The following is a 16,163-nucleotide window of genomic DNA, read 5'->3' as shown; positions in this document are numbered from 1 at the left end:
GCGTAAGCCGATACATATCAGTAAACATGTTACACTGCCTGATACCCTTGACACCAGCTATTTAATTAACCTGATACAGATTAAGTGAATTAAGTCCTCCATGAGCAGTACTTCGTCAATATTTCGCCAAGCTATTAAGGATTGTCCTAGTGAAGTAAAAATATGTTTTGGCACGAAACTGAGAGTTTATCACATTTGTTCTGTCAGCTGATTGATTACCAAGGAGGAATGACTTGAGGTTAAAAAATTAAAGCCTTAATGATGGTGTAAATGGGTGAGTGAGTGAGTGAGTGATTGTTGTTTTATGCCACATTGGGCAATGTTCAGCCTTGAAGTGATCAAGTTTGGCCCAGGCAAACCAGTAGTTTATAGCATCAGCTACATTTAATGTCAATCAGGGTATGAAGTCACACAATCAGCTAATCACCATTATCGTACAGCAAGTACAGCAAGCTTGGGTTCATCAGAGCTGTTATGACCCAAGGTGTGAGGGTGGCCCAGTCGTATAAGGCGCTGCAATTTTGCTGTGCAGAGTTGTGTACTCTAGGCACCAAGCCTGTGGTTGTAGGTTCGAATCCCAGTTTGCCTCGATCATGTTTCTAGGTTTGTCAGCACCACACCCCTACTCATGGGTTTTGCCAAAGTGGCAAATGTCTGAGACCTGCATCACTTCGGGTTTTCCTCCATCATTAAGCTGACATGCCGCGATATAACTCGAAAACTGTTCAAACCAGCACTAAACCCAACTCACTCACTCACTCTTCTCAGAAAAATAAAGACTGCTCAGTGAGTGAGTGAGTGAGTTGGGTTTAACGCCGCTTTTAGCAATATTCCAGCAATATCACGGCAGGGGAGACCATGTCTGGAATTGAACCCGGGTCTTCAGCGTGGCGAGCGAATGGCTTTAACCACTAGGCTACCCGACCGCCCCTAAAACTGCTCAGACAAACACAGAATGAAATCAGTGAAACTGCTGATTGCTGAATCTGCTTAAGATTAATCCAATATCATTGAAAGACTTTTTAATCTTTGAGATGAACATATCCCCTTAAAATTTCATGTTCACAATTTTCCCTGAGATTCATGACATGTTCGACAGTCGACGTCCCAGTGGTGGGAGAAAGAACCTAAGCCCATCCTGTCATCTTCAGTTTACACAGTTTGTTTTTGCAGAGGAACCCATTTCATCCCAAGTATCCACTCTGTCCATGATACTAATGTACCTCCATTAGTGCTGATGTGTGTGTTTCAGGAAACAGACCAGCAGTTAGATCAATACGTGTCCATCGTTCCAGGTGCCAGGTCCATCACCACCTCCGTCAATCAATCACCTCCTGTCACTCATATACCCACATCAATTATTCACAAGATCATTAGTCGAAGGAAAATGTAATCTAATACCCCTGGTGCCCTTGGTGTGTTTCCTTTTGATTTTAGTGATCATCAAGGCCCTGGAATCTTGATATGGCTGATTAGGACACGGAGGTTGCATGACTATTTGGTAAAATGAGCATGTGGCCATTCCTTTGATTGTGCAGGTGGCAGAGATGAGATTTCATGACCATATAGCCATTCCTTTGATTGCGCAGGTGGCAGAGATGAGATTTCATGACCATATAGCCATTCCTTTGATTGCGCAGGTGGCAGAGATGAGATTTCATGACCATATAGCCAGTCCTTTGATTGTGCAGGTTTCAGAGATGAGATTTCATGACCATATAGCCATTCCTTTGATTGTGCAGGTGGCAGAGATGAGATTTCATGACCATATAGCCAGTCCTTTGATCGTGCAGGTGGCAGAGATGAGATTTCATGATCATATAGCCAGTCCTTTGATCGTGCAGGTGGCAGAGATGAGATTTCATGACCATATAGCCATTCCTTTGATTGTGCACGTGGCAGAGATGAGATTTCATGACCATATAGCCAGTCCTTTGATCGTGCAGGTGGCAGAGATGAGATTTCATGACCATATAGCCAGTCCTTTGATCGTGCAGGTGGTAGGAACAATAAAATTGGACGAGGCGTTAAAGCCCATTTACCTCACCTCACCTCACCCCACATCACCCCACCCCACCCAACCCCACACCACACCACCCCATCCCACCCCACCCCATCCCACCCCACCCCACCCCACCCCACCTCAACTCTCCTCCAAGACATGACTGAAGTACTGTTCAAATCAACATGAAACCCAATTCACTCACTCAACAAACAATGTTTTGAAAATGGAATGACAAATTCGTCCCTTAGAATGTTTCATGTTGGTCTGTGTTGGAGCATATGGAAACCTCTTGCATACACAACAGAACATGAAAGGCCAATGATGATTGATTTGCTTCTTTCTTTGAACAATTAGATCAGTAGGAAGATTGAAGGAACATTATTCATAGCTATGCTAATGGGGCAATTTGTTACCCGTGTTGAGTGTTTCTTTTCTCAGACTCTTAAACATCCAAAGGAAGAATATCAATAAATATATCTGTAAAACATTTTCTCACAAAATACTGGCAGTATGGATATGAGTCCCTAGACTTGATTTTGTTTGTTTGTTGTTTAACGCTGCACTCAGCAATATTCCAGCTATATGACGGCGGTCTGTAAATAATCATGACATCATGCAAATCAATCTACACAATTGACTGATGCATGTCACTGTATCCCAAGTCAGCAAGCCTGACCACCCGGTCCCCTTAGTCAACTTTTACGACAAGCATGGTTTGCTGAAGACCTATTCTTACCCGGATTCTTCAGGGGACCCCTAGACATGAATTTTGTGTAGTATTCATAAAATTATACACAAAAATAATTATTGTTTGATAATGCCTTCAAACACAATACCTCCTAGCCAATTCTAAGGATGAAAGTATACCATATCCTAACATAAGTTAGGAACCTGTACAAGACACATGACTTGCCTTTTCCTCGAGACACATGACTTGCCTTACCCTCGAGACACATGACTCACCTTTCCCTCGAGACACATGACTCACTTTTCCCTGAAGACACATGACTCACCTTTCCCTCGAGACACATGACTCACTTTTCCCTCAAGACACATGACTCACCTTTCCCTCGAGACACATGACTTGCCTTTCTCTCGAGACACATGACTCACCTTTCCCTCGAGACACATGACTTGCCTTTCCCTCAAGACACATGACTTACCTTTCCCTCGAGATACATGACTCACCTTTCCCTCGAGACACATGACTCACCTTTCCCTCGAGACACATGACTCACCTTTCCCTCGAGATACATGACTCACTTTTCCCTCAAGACACATGACTCACCTTTCCCTAGAGACACATGACTTGCCTTTCTCTCGAGACACATGACTCACCTTTCCCTCGAGACACATGACTTGCCTTTCCCTCAAGACACATGACTTACCTTTCCCTCGAGATACATGACTCACCTTTCCCTCGAGACACATGACTCACCTTTCCCTCGAGACACATGACTCACCTTTCCCTCGAGACACATGACTCACCTTTCCCTCGAGACACATGACTTGCCTTTCCCTCAAGACACATGACTTGCCTTTCCCTCGAGATACATGACTCACCTTTCCCTCGAGACACATGACTCACCTTTCCCTCGAGACACATGACTCACCTTTCCCTCGAGACACATGACTCACCTTTCCCTCGAGACACATGACTCACCTTTCCCTCGAGACACATGACTTGCCTTTCCCTCAAGACACATGACTTGCCTTTCCCTCGAGATACATGACTCACCTTTCCCTCGAGACACATGACTCACCTTTCCCTCGAGACACATGACTCACCTTTCCCTCGAGACACATGACTTGCCTTTCCCTCAAGATACATGACTCACCTCTCCCTCAAGACACATGACTCACTTTTCCCTCAAGACACATGACTCACCTTTCCCTAGAGACACATGACTTGCCTTTCTCTCGAGACACATGACTCACCTTTTCCTCGAGACACATGACTTGCCTTTCCCTCAAGACACATGACTTACCTTTCCCTCGAGATACATGACTCACCTTTCCCTCGAGACACATGACTCACCTTTCCCTAGAGACACATGACTTGCCTTTCTCTCGAGACACATGACTTGCCTTTCCCTCAAGACACATGACTTGCCTTTCCCTCGAGATACATGACTCACCTTTCCCTCGAGACACATGACTCACCTTTCCCTCGAGACACATGACTCACCTTTCCCTCGAGACACATGACTCACCTTTCCCTCGAGACACATGACTCACCTTTCCCTCGAGACACATGACTTGCCTTTCCCTCAAGACACATGACTTACCTTTCCCTCGAGATACATGACTCACCTTTCCCTCGAGACACATGACTTGCCTTTCCCTCAAGACACATAACTTTCCTTTCCCTCAAGATACATGACTCACCTCTCCCTCAAGACACATGACTCACCTTTCCCTCGAGACACATGACTCACCTTTCCCTCGAGACACATGACTCACCTTTTCCTCGAGACACATGACTCACTTTTCCCTCAATGGCTCACTAAGGACAAGGCTTTTCATGTTGGTCAAGAGACCTATGTGATTCCCACAAGGGGTCAGTGTGCTTATGTTTGTGTAATGTTGTTTAATGCTGCACTCAGCCATGTCTGTCTGGTTAGGAACATCAAGTACACGTAGCATTAGGTAACTGAAACAGGTCTGTTCTTCTTGGGGTGATGGTTCCTGATAGTTGTCCAAATGTCACATCTTGTTACTGCCGAGGCCAGTCCATTGCTGCAGGTATTTCCATCCACCTCGAGAAAAGATATCGTTGACAGATAATGTGATTATTAATCTATCCATACAATCTAAGCTGTAATGCTAACTTATTGAAGGATCAGGTCTTCCCAAGGACTGTTGAACCACACTGAGTTAACAATGAACTCTGACCATATATCTAGTTCATAATAGTTAGTTGACCTAGCTATAACTTATACTGTGTGTTAACGCTTTGAAAGTATAAACACACCCCCGGGGTAGAAGATTCTTGTAGCTCCCAGAATCTACCCCCCTTTCCCAGAATCAACCCCCGGGTATAATCTGGGAGCTCCCAGAATCTACCCCGGGTGTACTCTGAAGGGGGGTGGATTTGATTTGGGCATCTTACACTGGCTTAGAAATGGCCCCAAGTACAGGGTTCACTCTTGGAATTTTCTGACATGGGTCCTTTATGTGAAAATTTCAAATATTCCACCCACACATGCCCATGCAGCACAATGTTAAAGTGTCTCATTGTATTTGAAAATGTGGGCCTTTTTTCAAATTTAGGGGCTAAAAGCATAAGGGCCCACCCTAGAATTATCCCTGCGAATAACTTATTCTTGTTGTAAGAGTTAAGTGAATGCATCCGATTGCACATCCCAATGCTCATAATGTCAATCACTGGCTTTGGATTATGGGCTAGCCTTGTGGTTAAAATGTTTGCTCGTCACTCCGAAGGTCTGGGTTTGATTCCCCACATGGGTGCAATGTGTGAAGCCTAATTCATTCAAATATCTCTATTACTCACTCAGTCACTGGCTTGTTGGGTCCTGACTTGATTCTGTAACAGCTGTGATACAGCTGGAGTGAGTGAGTGAATGAGGTTTTACGCCGCTTTTAGCAATATTCCAGCGATATCACCGCGGGGGACACCAGAAATGGGCTTCACACATTGTACTCATGATACAGCTGGAATACTGCTGAGTGGCATGTTTTGATCAACAAACAAGACAAATTTAATTAAGGTTTTTGTAACTATAACAGAGTCACCAAAGTTTAAACAGATAATCTTTGTGCACACTCCACTCCTTATCAGCATCCAGTAACCATAGTAACTCAGATAAGCAGGATATAAAAAAAATATTTTGTATTTCAATATCTGGACCAATCAGAGAAAAGGAGTGATAAGTTGTCATTGTAAAAGGGTTTGTAATTTGTGATAATTATTGCCTGATTGACAACACTCTGAATCTCAGTAACTGACCCGACTTGTACTAGACAAAGTGTTCCAATAACGTGTACCAATTGGTGAAATAAATGAGTGTCTTTGTTATCTTATTGGAAAAATTCAATTTTCTGATAGAGGACCTGCCGTCATAATGTCTAGTGAAAAACTGATGATATTTCTCTATTTCTCTAGACAGATTGATTTGGGGAGCATATACGCAGAACCCCCTACTCAATCAATATGCCATTTGGTCCTAATGTCAAATGAAAATTACAGCCGAGAAAGCGAGGATCTTAGCAGTTGTAGAAACAGGCTTAGGCTCCCTGATCACACTGCTACCTTTTTCAGCTTGGCAACGCGTTACAAATCAGCACTGAATTATGGAAATTTGACAGCATTTTGCAGGATTACCCAATTAAGTTTCTTGGATCCAATGACAGTCTTGCCTGTCTGATTTTCTCCCCGTTGCCTGTCTGTGGACAGCGCTGGTTTTATTGGCCACTAGTGTGGAAATCAGTATCCAGACAGAGATAATACCTGGCAATTGAAGAAAATTTGATTTGCTGTCGATTCACAGACTGCTCCATAATTCCCCGTCTTTAAGGAGCAATAAAACGGTTTTGTCCGATATTGTGATTTCCACAGTTGAGACAAAGCCAGATAGGTCCACCATATGACTGCTGTCTTTTATTTTGATAACTTCATAAAAGAAGTCATTAGAATATGAAGCAAAAGTAGAATCACCGAATGTCTGCTTCATACTTATTAAATTGAGACAATTGGGTTCTTAAATTGCTGCCAGTTTGAATCACGGGGCATACAAGCTATTCTTGATCTTTTAAAGGCTTAGGTTAGTGCTGTGGAAAGTCGGTACTTTATTTGTTATCTTTGAATGCATCAATTGTGAAAAAAACATCCAAGTCAATATACCAAAGCAAGATTAATGTCCAACTCATTTGCAACTCATTCAGTGGTTGTACAGTGAAACCTTGATAATCCGGATGGTACTATTCCCATTGGAGATGTCCAGATTAACAAGTGTCCAGATTAACAAGTGTCCAGATTAACACATCAGGGGTACTATCATTGTGTTCAAGATAATTGCACTTTTATAGCAACGTGAGTGTATGTTTGCATGTGTCTGTGTCTGATTGTACTGGTCTGGACTAAATGCTGGCTTTATACTGGAAGCCTGCTAAGATACCATGTCAAAGTTATAAAAGAACCCCACTCAGACACAGTTTAATGCCTAGCACCAAGCAGGGTAACAATAAGTGCCATCTTTTGCCGTCTTGGTATGATACGGGCGTCGGGATCAACCCCCCGACCTTCCTTTCTCCTCTCCTCTCCTCTAGCGGAGGCATGGAGGCAGTTCATGGGTACTAGGCTGTGTCCTGAATGCATGGTTGTCCAGAAGGCAGGTTGACAGATTACTGAGGTTCTAGATGTGCTATTGACACATGATGTGTCAGTTTAGCTGTTGTATACTCTAAAGACATATGCAAATAACAGTGTACAAATATAGAATTAGCCAATCAATGTAGATCATGTTAAGTCATAAGAAAACTAGTTTTAATATTATGCACAATGTTACACATTGACTGTAAGTAAGGACACATGATAATCATAGCATGTTCTGTATATATGACGCCAGAACATCATTATGATGTTTAAAACAATGGTAACCTGGGACAAACACATATCGAAGAAACCATTCACTTCCTGGATAGGAATCATGGAGCAACATTTCAGATAAGCCTCATTTTAAAAAACATTGTGTTTCTCTTTTTGAAATTGTGAAGGTGACTTCTGGAAGCAGCTTGTAAATAAACTGTCCCTGGCAACTGATATTCAGTTATCCATGCATGTAATTTTCAATGATAATTTGCCCTTTACGCCTAATGGAATGTGTTTCATCTGATAATCATGACCACTTATTCTCTAGCATTCATGTTTTATGTTATACTGTTTGACTAGCAACATATCCCCAAGTAAATACTAGCAGTAGTGGCATCATAGCATTGTCTGTATTTCACTCTAACTGAAACTGTATTCCTAAGTACATATTTCAAATGAGTAGCAGTAGCAGTGATACTATTGCCTTTTGTTCACTGTAACCCGTTCTGCTTTCCTACCGCCTCCGTGGTCTAGTAGCTAAGCATCCGCCCAAGAGCTGAAGGTTCAGGGTTCGATCCTCCGCCGCGTCATACCAAAAGACATTATAAGATGGTACTTGTACATTAAGGGGCTAAAACAAGGACTGGCCGGCTTGGAGTCAGTATACTGTGTCTGAGTGGGGTATTCATGTTAAATTGTGGCATGGTATCTCAGTGAGCTAGCAATTTAAATCGGCATCAGTCTGAACTAGTACAAGCAGCCACACACACACACATGCGCGCGCGCACACACACACACACACACACACACACACACACACACACACACACACACACACACACACACACACACACACACACACACACACACACACACACACACACACACACACACACACACACACACACACACACACACACACACACACACACACACACACACGTGCATGAATGTTGCTATATAAGTGAATTAATCACCTCCACTTTCCAAGTTATATTCCAAATAAAATACTGAATAACTCTGTTTGTACTAAGGAAAATAATTTACGGATGTCAACTTCTATATTATGAGGAACACAACGTTTCAGAGTATATATTTACTCCTTCATCAGGTGAGTAAACATCTATAAATTCTCTTCCTTATGTGTATCGCTTCTAAATGCCTTTCAAAGACTTGTGTTTGTATTGCAGCCACGTGGGTCGGAGGGGCGTACATCAATGGCACAGCCGAGATCATTGTCCGAGATGGCCTGGTGTGGTGTCAAGCCCCCTTTGGATATGCCCTGAGTCTCATCTTTGGTAAGCTCCGGGAAGACATCACATTTTGTACACTAAATAATTTTCGGTGAACTACTAACATATTTAGATCATGCGAGAAGGCCACAAGACAAAAGCAGACCAGTGACCTTGTTATCTTTGTTTGTCTTTTAATGCCTCACTCAGCAATATTCCAGCTATATGACGGCAGTCTGTAAATGATGAAGTCTGGACCAGGCAATCAGGTGATTGACATGATCAGCATCAATCTACTCAATTGGGAAATGATGCCATGCATCACCCAAGTCAGCGATTCTGACCACCCACTCCCACTGGGAATAAGTGAGTGGGATGGAGTCAACATCACTTTGAAGGAAATGAAGAATCTTTGACATTGCTCAACAAAATCAGATTTGTCATTTTGTTGAGTTACGGTAGACATGCCGAGAACATGTCCAAATTCGACACATCAGTGACAAAAGTGATGTTAAATGCAATTCCCTATTTTGACTTGTACAATATACTCATGTGTCTTGTGAGATGAACAGTTGACTTGCCTTTGCATGTATTTTTGATGGTGCCACCATTGGAAGAGCATAGGCTCATCTTTTCATGAACACCTGGTATCATCACTATTTCATAGTGATTCATAAAAACATGCTCATGATGTGAGAATCATACAATGCACTCTGGCAGAGATTTGTTATGGTTGTGGAAAGAGTTTTGTAGCTTACATTTGTTGCTAGAGAAGAAAACGTGCATACAAAAGGGGAGCTTTGTAAGTGAATTTATCAGGTTGACTGAAGAGGAATGAAAGGGTCATCCAGCCAATATGCAATCTGATTTCTATTGCAGGTGGATTGTTCTTTGCCAACAAGATGCGATCAGAAGGCTATGTGACCATGCTGGATCCATTCCAGTACAAATATGGGGAGAGGATGGGAGGGCTGCTGTACCTGCCAGCCCTCCTCGGGGAGGTCTTCTGGACTGCAGCTATCCTCTCAGCTCTGGGTAACAGCAACTCACTAATCTCATGAATATAGCCTCTCTCTGCTCTGGGTAACAGCAACTCTCTATTCTCATGAATATAGCCTCCCTCACCTCTTGGAAACAACTCACAATTCTTGTGAATATAGCCTCTCTCTGCTCTGGGTAACAGCAACTCACTAATCTCATGAATATAGCCTCCCTCCGCTCTGGGTAACCGCAACTCACTATTCTCATGAATATAGCCTCCATCACCTCTGGGTAACAGCAACTCACTAATCTCATGAATATAGCCTCCCTCCACTCTGGGTAACAGCAACTCAATAATCTCATGAATATAGCCTCTCTCTGCTCTGGGTAACAGCAACTCACTATTCTCATGAATATAGCCTCCCTCCGCTCTGGGTAACAGCAACTCACTATTCTCATGAATATAGCCTCCCTCACCTCTGGGTAACAGCAACTCACTATTCTCATGAATATAGCCTCCCTCACCTCTGGGTAACAGCAACTCACTATTCTTGTGAATATAGCCTCCATCACCTCTGGGTAACAGCAACTCACTATTCTTGTGAATATAGCCTCCCTCCGCTCTGGGTAACAGCAACTCAATAATCTCATGAATATAGCCTCCCTCCGCTCTGGGTAACAGCAACTCACTATTCTCATGAATATAGCCTCCCTCCGCTCTGGGTAACAGCAACTCACTATTCTTGTGAATATAGCCTCCCTCTGCTCTGGGTAACAGCAACTCAATAATCTCATGAATATAGCCTCCCTCCGCTCTGGGTAACAGCAACTCAATAATCTCATGAATATAGCCTCCCTCCGCTCTGGGTAACAGCAACTCACTATTCTCATGAATATAGCCTCCCTCCGCTCTGGGTAACAGCAACTCACTATTCTTGTGAATATAGCCTCCCTCTGCTCTGGGTAACAGCAACTCAATAATCTCATGAATATAGCCTCCCTCACCTCTGGGTAACAGCAGCTCACTATTCTTGTGAATATAGCCTCCCTCCGCTCTGGGTAACAGCAACTCACTATTCTCATGAATATAGCCTCCCTCCGCTCTGGGTAACAGCAACTCACTATTCTCATGAATATAGCCTCCCTCCGCTCTGGGTAACAGCAACTCAATAATCTCATTAATATAGCCTCTCTCTGCTCTGGGTAACAGCAACTCACTATTCTCATGAATATAGCCTCCCTCCGCTCTGGGTAACAGCAACTCACTATTCTCATGAATATAGCATCCCTCCACTCTGGGTAACAGCAACTCACTATTCTCATGAATATAGCCTCCCTCCACTCTGGGTAACAGCAACTCACTATTCTCATGAATATAGCCTCCCTCCGCTCTGGGTAACAGCAACTCACTATTCTCATGAATATAGCCTCCCTCCACTCTGGGTAACAGCAACTCACTATTCTCATGAATATAGCCTCCCTCCGCTCTGGGTAACAGCAACTCACTATTCTCATGAATATAGCCTCCCTCCGCTCTGGGTAACAGCAACTCACTATTCTCATGAATATAGCCTCCCTCACCTCTGGGTAACAGCAACTCACTATTCTCATGAATATAGCCTCCCTCACCTCTGGGTAACAACAGCTCACTATTCTTGTGAATATAGCCTCCCTCACCTCTGGGTAACAGCAACTCACTATTCTCATGAATATAGCCTCCCTCCGCTCTGGGTAACAGCAACTCACTATTCTCATGAATATAGCCTCCCTCCACTCTGGGTAACAGCAACTCACTATTCTCATGAATATAGCCTCCCTCCACTCTGGGTAACAGCAACTCACTATTCTCATGAATATAGCCTCCCTCCACTCTGGGTAACAGCAACTCACTATTCTCATGAATATAGCCTCCCTCACCTCTGGGTAACAGCAACTCACTATTCTCATGAATATAGCCTCCCTCCGCTCTGGGTAACAGCAACTCACTATTCTCATGAATATAGCCTCTCTCTGCTCTGGGTAACAGCAACTCACTATTCTCATGAATATAGCCTCCCTCACCTCTGGGTAACAGCAACTCACAATTCTTGTGAATATAGCCTCCATCACCTCTGGGTAACAGCAACTCACTATTCTTGTGAATATAGCCTCCCTCACCTCTGGGTAACAGCAACTCACTATTCTCATGAATATAGCCTCTCTCTGCTCTGGGTAACAGCAACTCACTATTCTCATGAATATAGCCTCCCTCACCTCTGGGTAACAGCAACTCACAATTCTTGTGAATATAGCCTCCATCACCTCTGGGTAACAGCAACTCACTATTCTTGTGAATATAGCCTCCCTCACCTCTGGGTAACAGCAACTCACTATTCTCATGAATATAGCCTCCCTCACCTCTGGGTAACAACAACTCACTATTCTTGTGAATATAGCCTCTTGACTAAGGACCATGCCCCATTAATTAAGTAGAGAAGACATGTCCCATTTAAAAATATGATGAATGGATCCATCGTCTGTTTAGGGCTTGAAAGATCTTCAATTTTGCCTTTAAAAGCCATTGAATTTGCCCGAAATTGTTGCTTAAAATTATGTACATAAAATCAATTTTCTCTTTCAAAGTTTGATGAGATGGAAAGATGACATGTAAAATTGTATAAAACTTTAATGTAAGTACTATTTCCTGCTTGTATGTACCTTGTAAGGCCTTGATTCAGTTTTCTATAGATTGACTCATATTTGCTGACTATGTATTGGTTGGGCTTCAAATCATTCCTTTAATGATGGAAAAGGTCTCCAGGCATAGACATTTAAGTTTTCATGTTTCATATCGTGGATCATATCACGACCTTACTATCGAGATATGTATTGTATCATGTGTCATATAGAAACCTAACTTTTAAAGTACATATCATATTGTGTATCATATCACGACCTTACTATCGAGATATGTATTGTATCATGTGTCATATAGAAACCTAACTATCAAAGTACATATCATATTGTGTATCATGTCATGACCTTACTATCGAGATATGTATTGTATCGTGTGTCATATCGAAACCTAACTATCAAAGTACATATCATATCGTGTATCATAACACAGCCATACTATCGAGATGTGTATCATATTGTGTATCATATCATGATCTTACTGTCGAGATATGTATTGTGTATCATATCACAAACCTATTATCAAGGTACGTATTGTATCGTGACTCATATAGAAAATTAACTGTCAAGATAGTATCATATTGTGTATCATATCACAACCTTATTATCAAGGTATGTATTGTATCGTGTATCGCATCACAACCTTACTGTCGAGATATATATTGTAATATTGCAGTGCAGTCCAAGTCTGATATCTAAAATTGAAATATCTGTGTTTTCAGGTGCCACGCTGTCTGTGATTGTGGATCTGGACACCAAGACGTCCATCATTGTGTCGTCCTGCATTGCCCTCTTCTACACGCTCATAGGGGGGCTCTACTCTGTGGCATACACCGATGTCGTGCAGCTCTTCTGCATCTTCTTTGGACTGGTAAGTCATGTAGTGTAATCTCCACTGAAAATACTCTGACATATAATACGAGAGATTAAGTGAGTGAGTGAGTTGGGTTTTACGCCACTCTTAGAAATATTCAGCACTATAATGGCGGGGGACACCAGAAATGGAGAAAAGATTACGAGAGACCAAAAGATATGACCTGTTTCTTTTCCTTCATTAATAGAATAATATTGGTCAGGCTTGGAAGAAATATAAAGTTGAAAAGTATGTCAACTCCATGGTCTGTATAATCGTTCTTAACATTTTGCTCAAATATTGTCGTGGACCTTCTCTCACCTGAGGAATATTTTTACATTCTCAGTGGGTAAGCATCCCATTCGCGATGACCAACGAAGCTGTACACCCGATCACTGTGAACGCTACGGAGAACTGGATTAACACGTTGGAACCAAAGACTGCGGGAATATACATTGATAGTATGCTGCTTCTCATCTTTGGAGGAATTCCATGGCAGGTCGGTGCCTTCACAGTCTGTTGTTAACCAGTTGACTCCGAGCATGTCTGCCAGGCTGTATCATAGGCATAGAATGTGTTACTCCTAGCACTGCATCTGGGCCTTCACATGGGCATAGAATGTGTTACTCCTAGCACTGCATCTGGGCATAGAATGTGTTACTCCTAGCACTGCATCTGGGCATAGAATGTGTTATTCCTAGCACTGCATCTGGGCCTTCACATGGGCATAGAATATGTTATTCCTAGCACTGCATCTTGGCCTTCCCATGGGCATAGAATATGTTACTCCTAGCACTGCATCTGGGCCTTCCCATGGGCATAGAATATGTTACTCCTAGCACTGCATCTGGGCCTTCCCATGGGCATAGAATATGTTACTCCTAGCACTGCATCTGGGCCTTCCCATGGGCATAGAACATGTTACTCCTAGCACTGCATCTGGGCCTTCCCATGGGCATAGAATATGTTACTCCTAGCACTGCATCTGGGCCTTCCCATGGGCATAGAATGTGTTATTCCTAGCACTGCATCTGGGCCTTCCCATGGGCATAGAATGTGTTACTCCTAACACTGCATCTGGGTCTTCCCATGGGCATAGAATATGTTACTCCTAACACTGCATCTGGGCCTTCACATGGGCATAGAACATGTTACTCCTAGCACTGCATCTGGGCCTTCCCATGGGCATAGAACATGTTACTCCTAGAACTGCATCTGGGCCTTCCCATGGGCATAGAATGTGTAATTCCTAGCACTGCATCTGGGCCTTCCTATGGGCATAGAATGTGTTACTCCTAGCACTGCATCTGGGCCTTCCCATGGGCATAGAATATGTTACTCTGACACTGCATCTGGGCCTTCCCATGGGCATAGAATATGTTACTCCTAGCACTGCATCTGGGCCTTCCCATGGGCATAGAACATGTTACTCCTAGCACTGCATCTGGGCCTTCCCATGGGCATAGAATATGTTACTCCTAGCACTGCATCTGGGCCTTCCCATGGGCATAGAATATGTTACTCCTAACACTGCATCTGGGCCTTCCCATGGGCATAGAATATGTTACTCCTAACACTGCATCTGGGCCTTCACGTGACTTTCATTGACTCTTAAGCAATGTGAAGCTATTTGTTTTGTCTCCCGCTCAGAAATCCACTTGCAGTCTGTTTTCTTTGTGTTGGCGTATAAGGGATTAATTTTCCTGTTCAGAAATTTATTTCCCTCAAGTTGGGATACATAGTATTTTATCAAGATCATGTGAACCAATCAGATCTCAACATTTTGACGTGGAGGTAAGATAAAATATGTTACTCCAAGAACAGCACCTAGGCCCTAACATGAGTGAACAATATGTTCCGCCATGCTTTGTTTGTTGACTATGTTGTAGTCAGCAATATTCCAGTAGTAGTGAAGCTTGATGATGTAGTAGTGATGATGTAGTAGTGATGGTGTAGTAGTGATGATGTAGTAGTGATGGTGTAGTAGTGATGATGTAGTAGTGATGATGTAGTAGTGATGGTGTAGTAGTGATGATGTAGTAGTGATGATGTAGTAGTGATGATGTAGTAGTGATGATGTAGTAGTGATGGTGTAGTAGTGATGGTGTAGTAGTGATGGTGTAGTAGTGATGATGTAGTAGTGATGGTGTAGTAGTGATGATGTAGTAGTGATGATGTAGTAGTGATGATGTAGTAGTGATGATGTAGTATGTAGTAGTGATGATGTAGTAGTGATGATGTAGTTACTTAGTGATGATGTAGTAGTGATGATGTAGTAGGAGTTATGCGTGATGATGTCTGTGCTGCAGGTGTACTTCCAGCGAGTGCTGTCCTCCAAGTCGGCCTTCAAGGCCCAGATCTTGTCCTACATTGCTGCTTTTGGCTGTATCATCATGGCGCTCCCTGCAGTGCTGTTTGGAGCAGTCGCAGCTTCTACCGGTAAGTCTGTACAGGACAATATCAGACGCCATCGGTGACCATGAAGTCACAATCAAATGACATCACTGATCCCTCTGCCACTGAAGCTTGCTATCTGTACTTTGTACACTGAAGACATTAGCTATTACTGTTTCCAGGATGGAGGAATGATCTTGAGTGGTCAATGGAATCTTACCTGAGTGTCATTTGTTATCGTTTGTTTGTTTGTTTGTTTGTCTGTTGTTTAATGCAACTCAGGAATAGTCCGGCTATATGGCAGCAGTCTGTATAAAATCGAATCTTGACCAGACAATCCAGTGATTGACATCATGAGCATCAATCCATGCTATTTGGGATACGATGACATGCATCAACCAAGTCAGCGAGTCTGACCATCCAATTACATTAGTCGCCTCTTACGACAAACATAGTCGCCTCTTACGACAACCA

General features: G+C 42.9%; 1 protein-coding gene across 3 annotated transcripts in view; it reads left to right on the top strand.

Annotated features, from left to right (window-relative positions):
- Positions 1–16,163, top strand: part of LOC139468590 (high-affinity choline transporter 1-like) — a 115,715-nt gene that overhangs the window by 86,148 nt on the left and 13,404 nt on the right. For all 3 annotated transcript variants that reach the window (XM_071250711.1, XM_071250712.1, XM_071250710.1), the window contains exons 3-7: positions 8,747–8,854; positions 9,668–9,823; positions 13,165–13,313; positions 13,642–13,794; positions 15,605–15,734. In XM_071250711.1, the coding sequence (XP_071106812.1) occupies positions 8,747–8,854; positions 9,668–9,823; positions 13,165–13,313; positions 13,642–13,794; positions 15,605–15,734 (696 nt within the window). The remainder of the gene's footprint in view (positions 1–8,746; positions 8,855–9,667; positions 9,824–13,164; positions 13,314–13,641; positions 13,795–15,604; positions 15,735–16,163) is intronic.

This window comes from Haliotis cracherodii, unplaced genomic scaffold (assembly GCF_022045235.1).
Source record: "Haliotis cracherodii isolate W230 unplaced genomic scaffold, xgHalCrac1.p SCAF_2, whole genome shotgun sequence".
Classification (NCBI taxonomy): Eukaryota; Metazoa; Mollusca; class Gastropoda; order Lepetellida; family Haliotidae; genus Haliotis; species Haliotis cracherodii.
The sequence above is the reverse complement of the archived record's forward strand: the minus strand, read 5'-3'. Positions and strand labels throughout refer to the sequence as shown.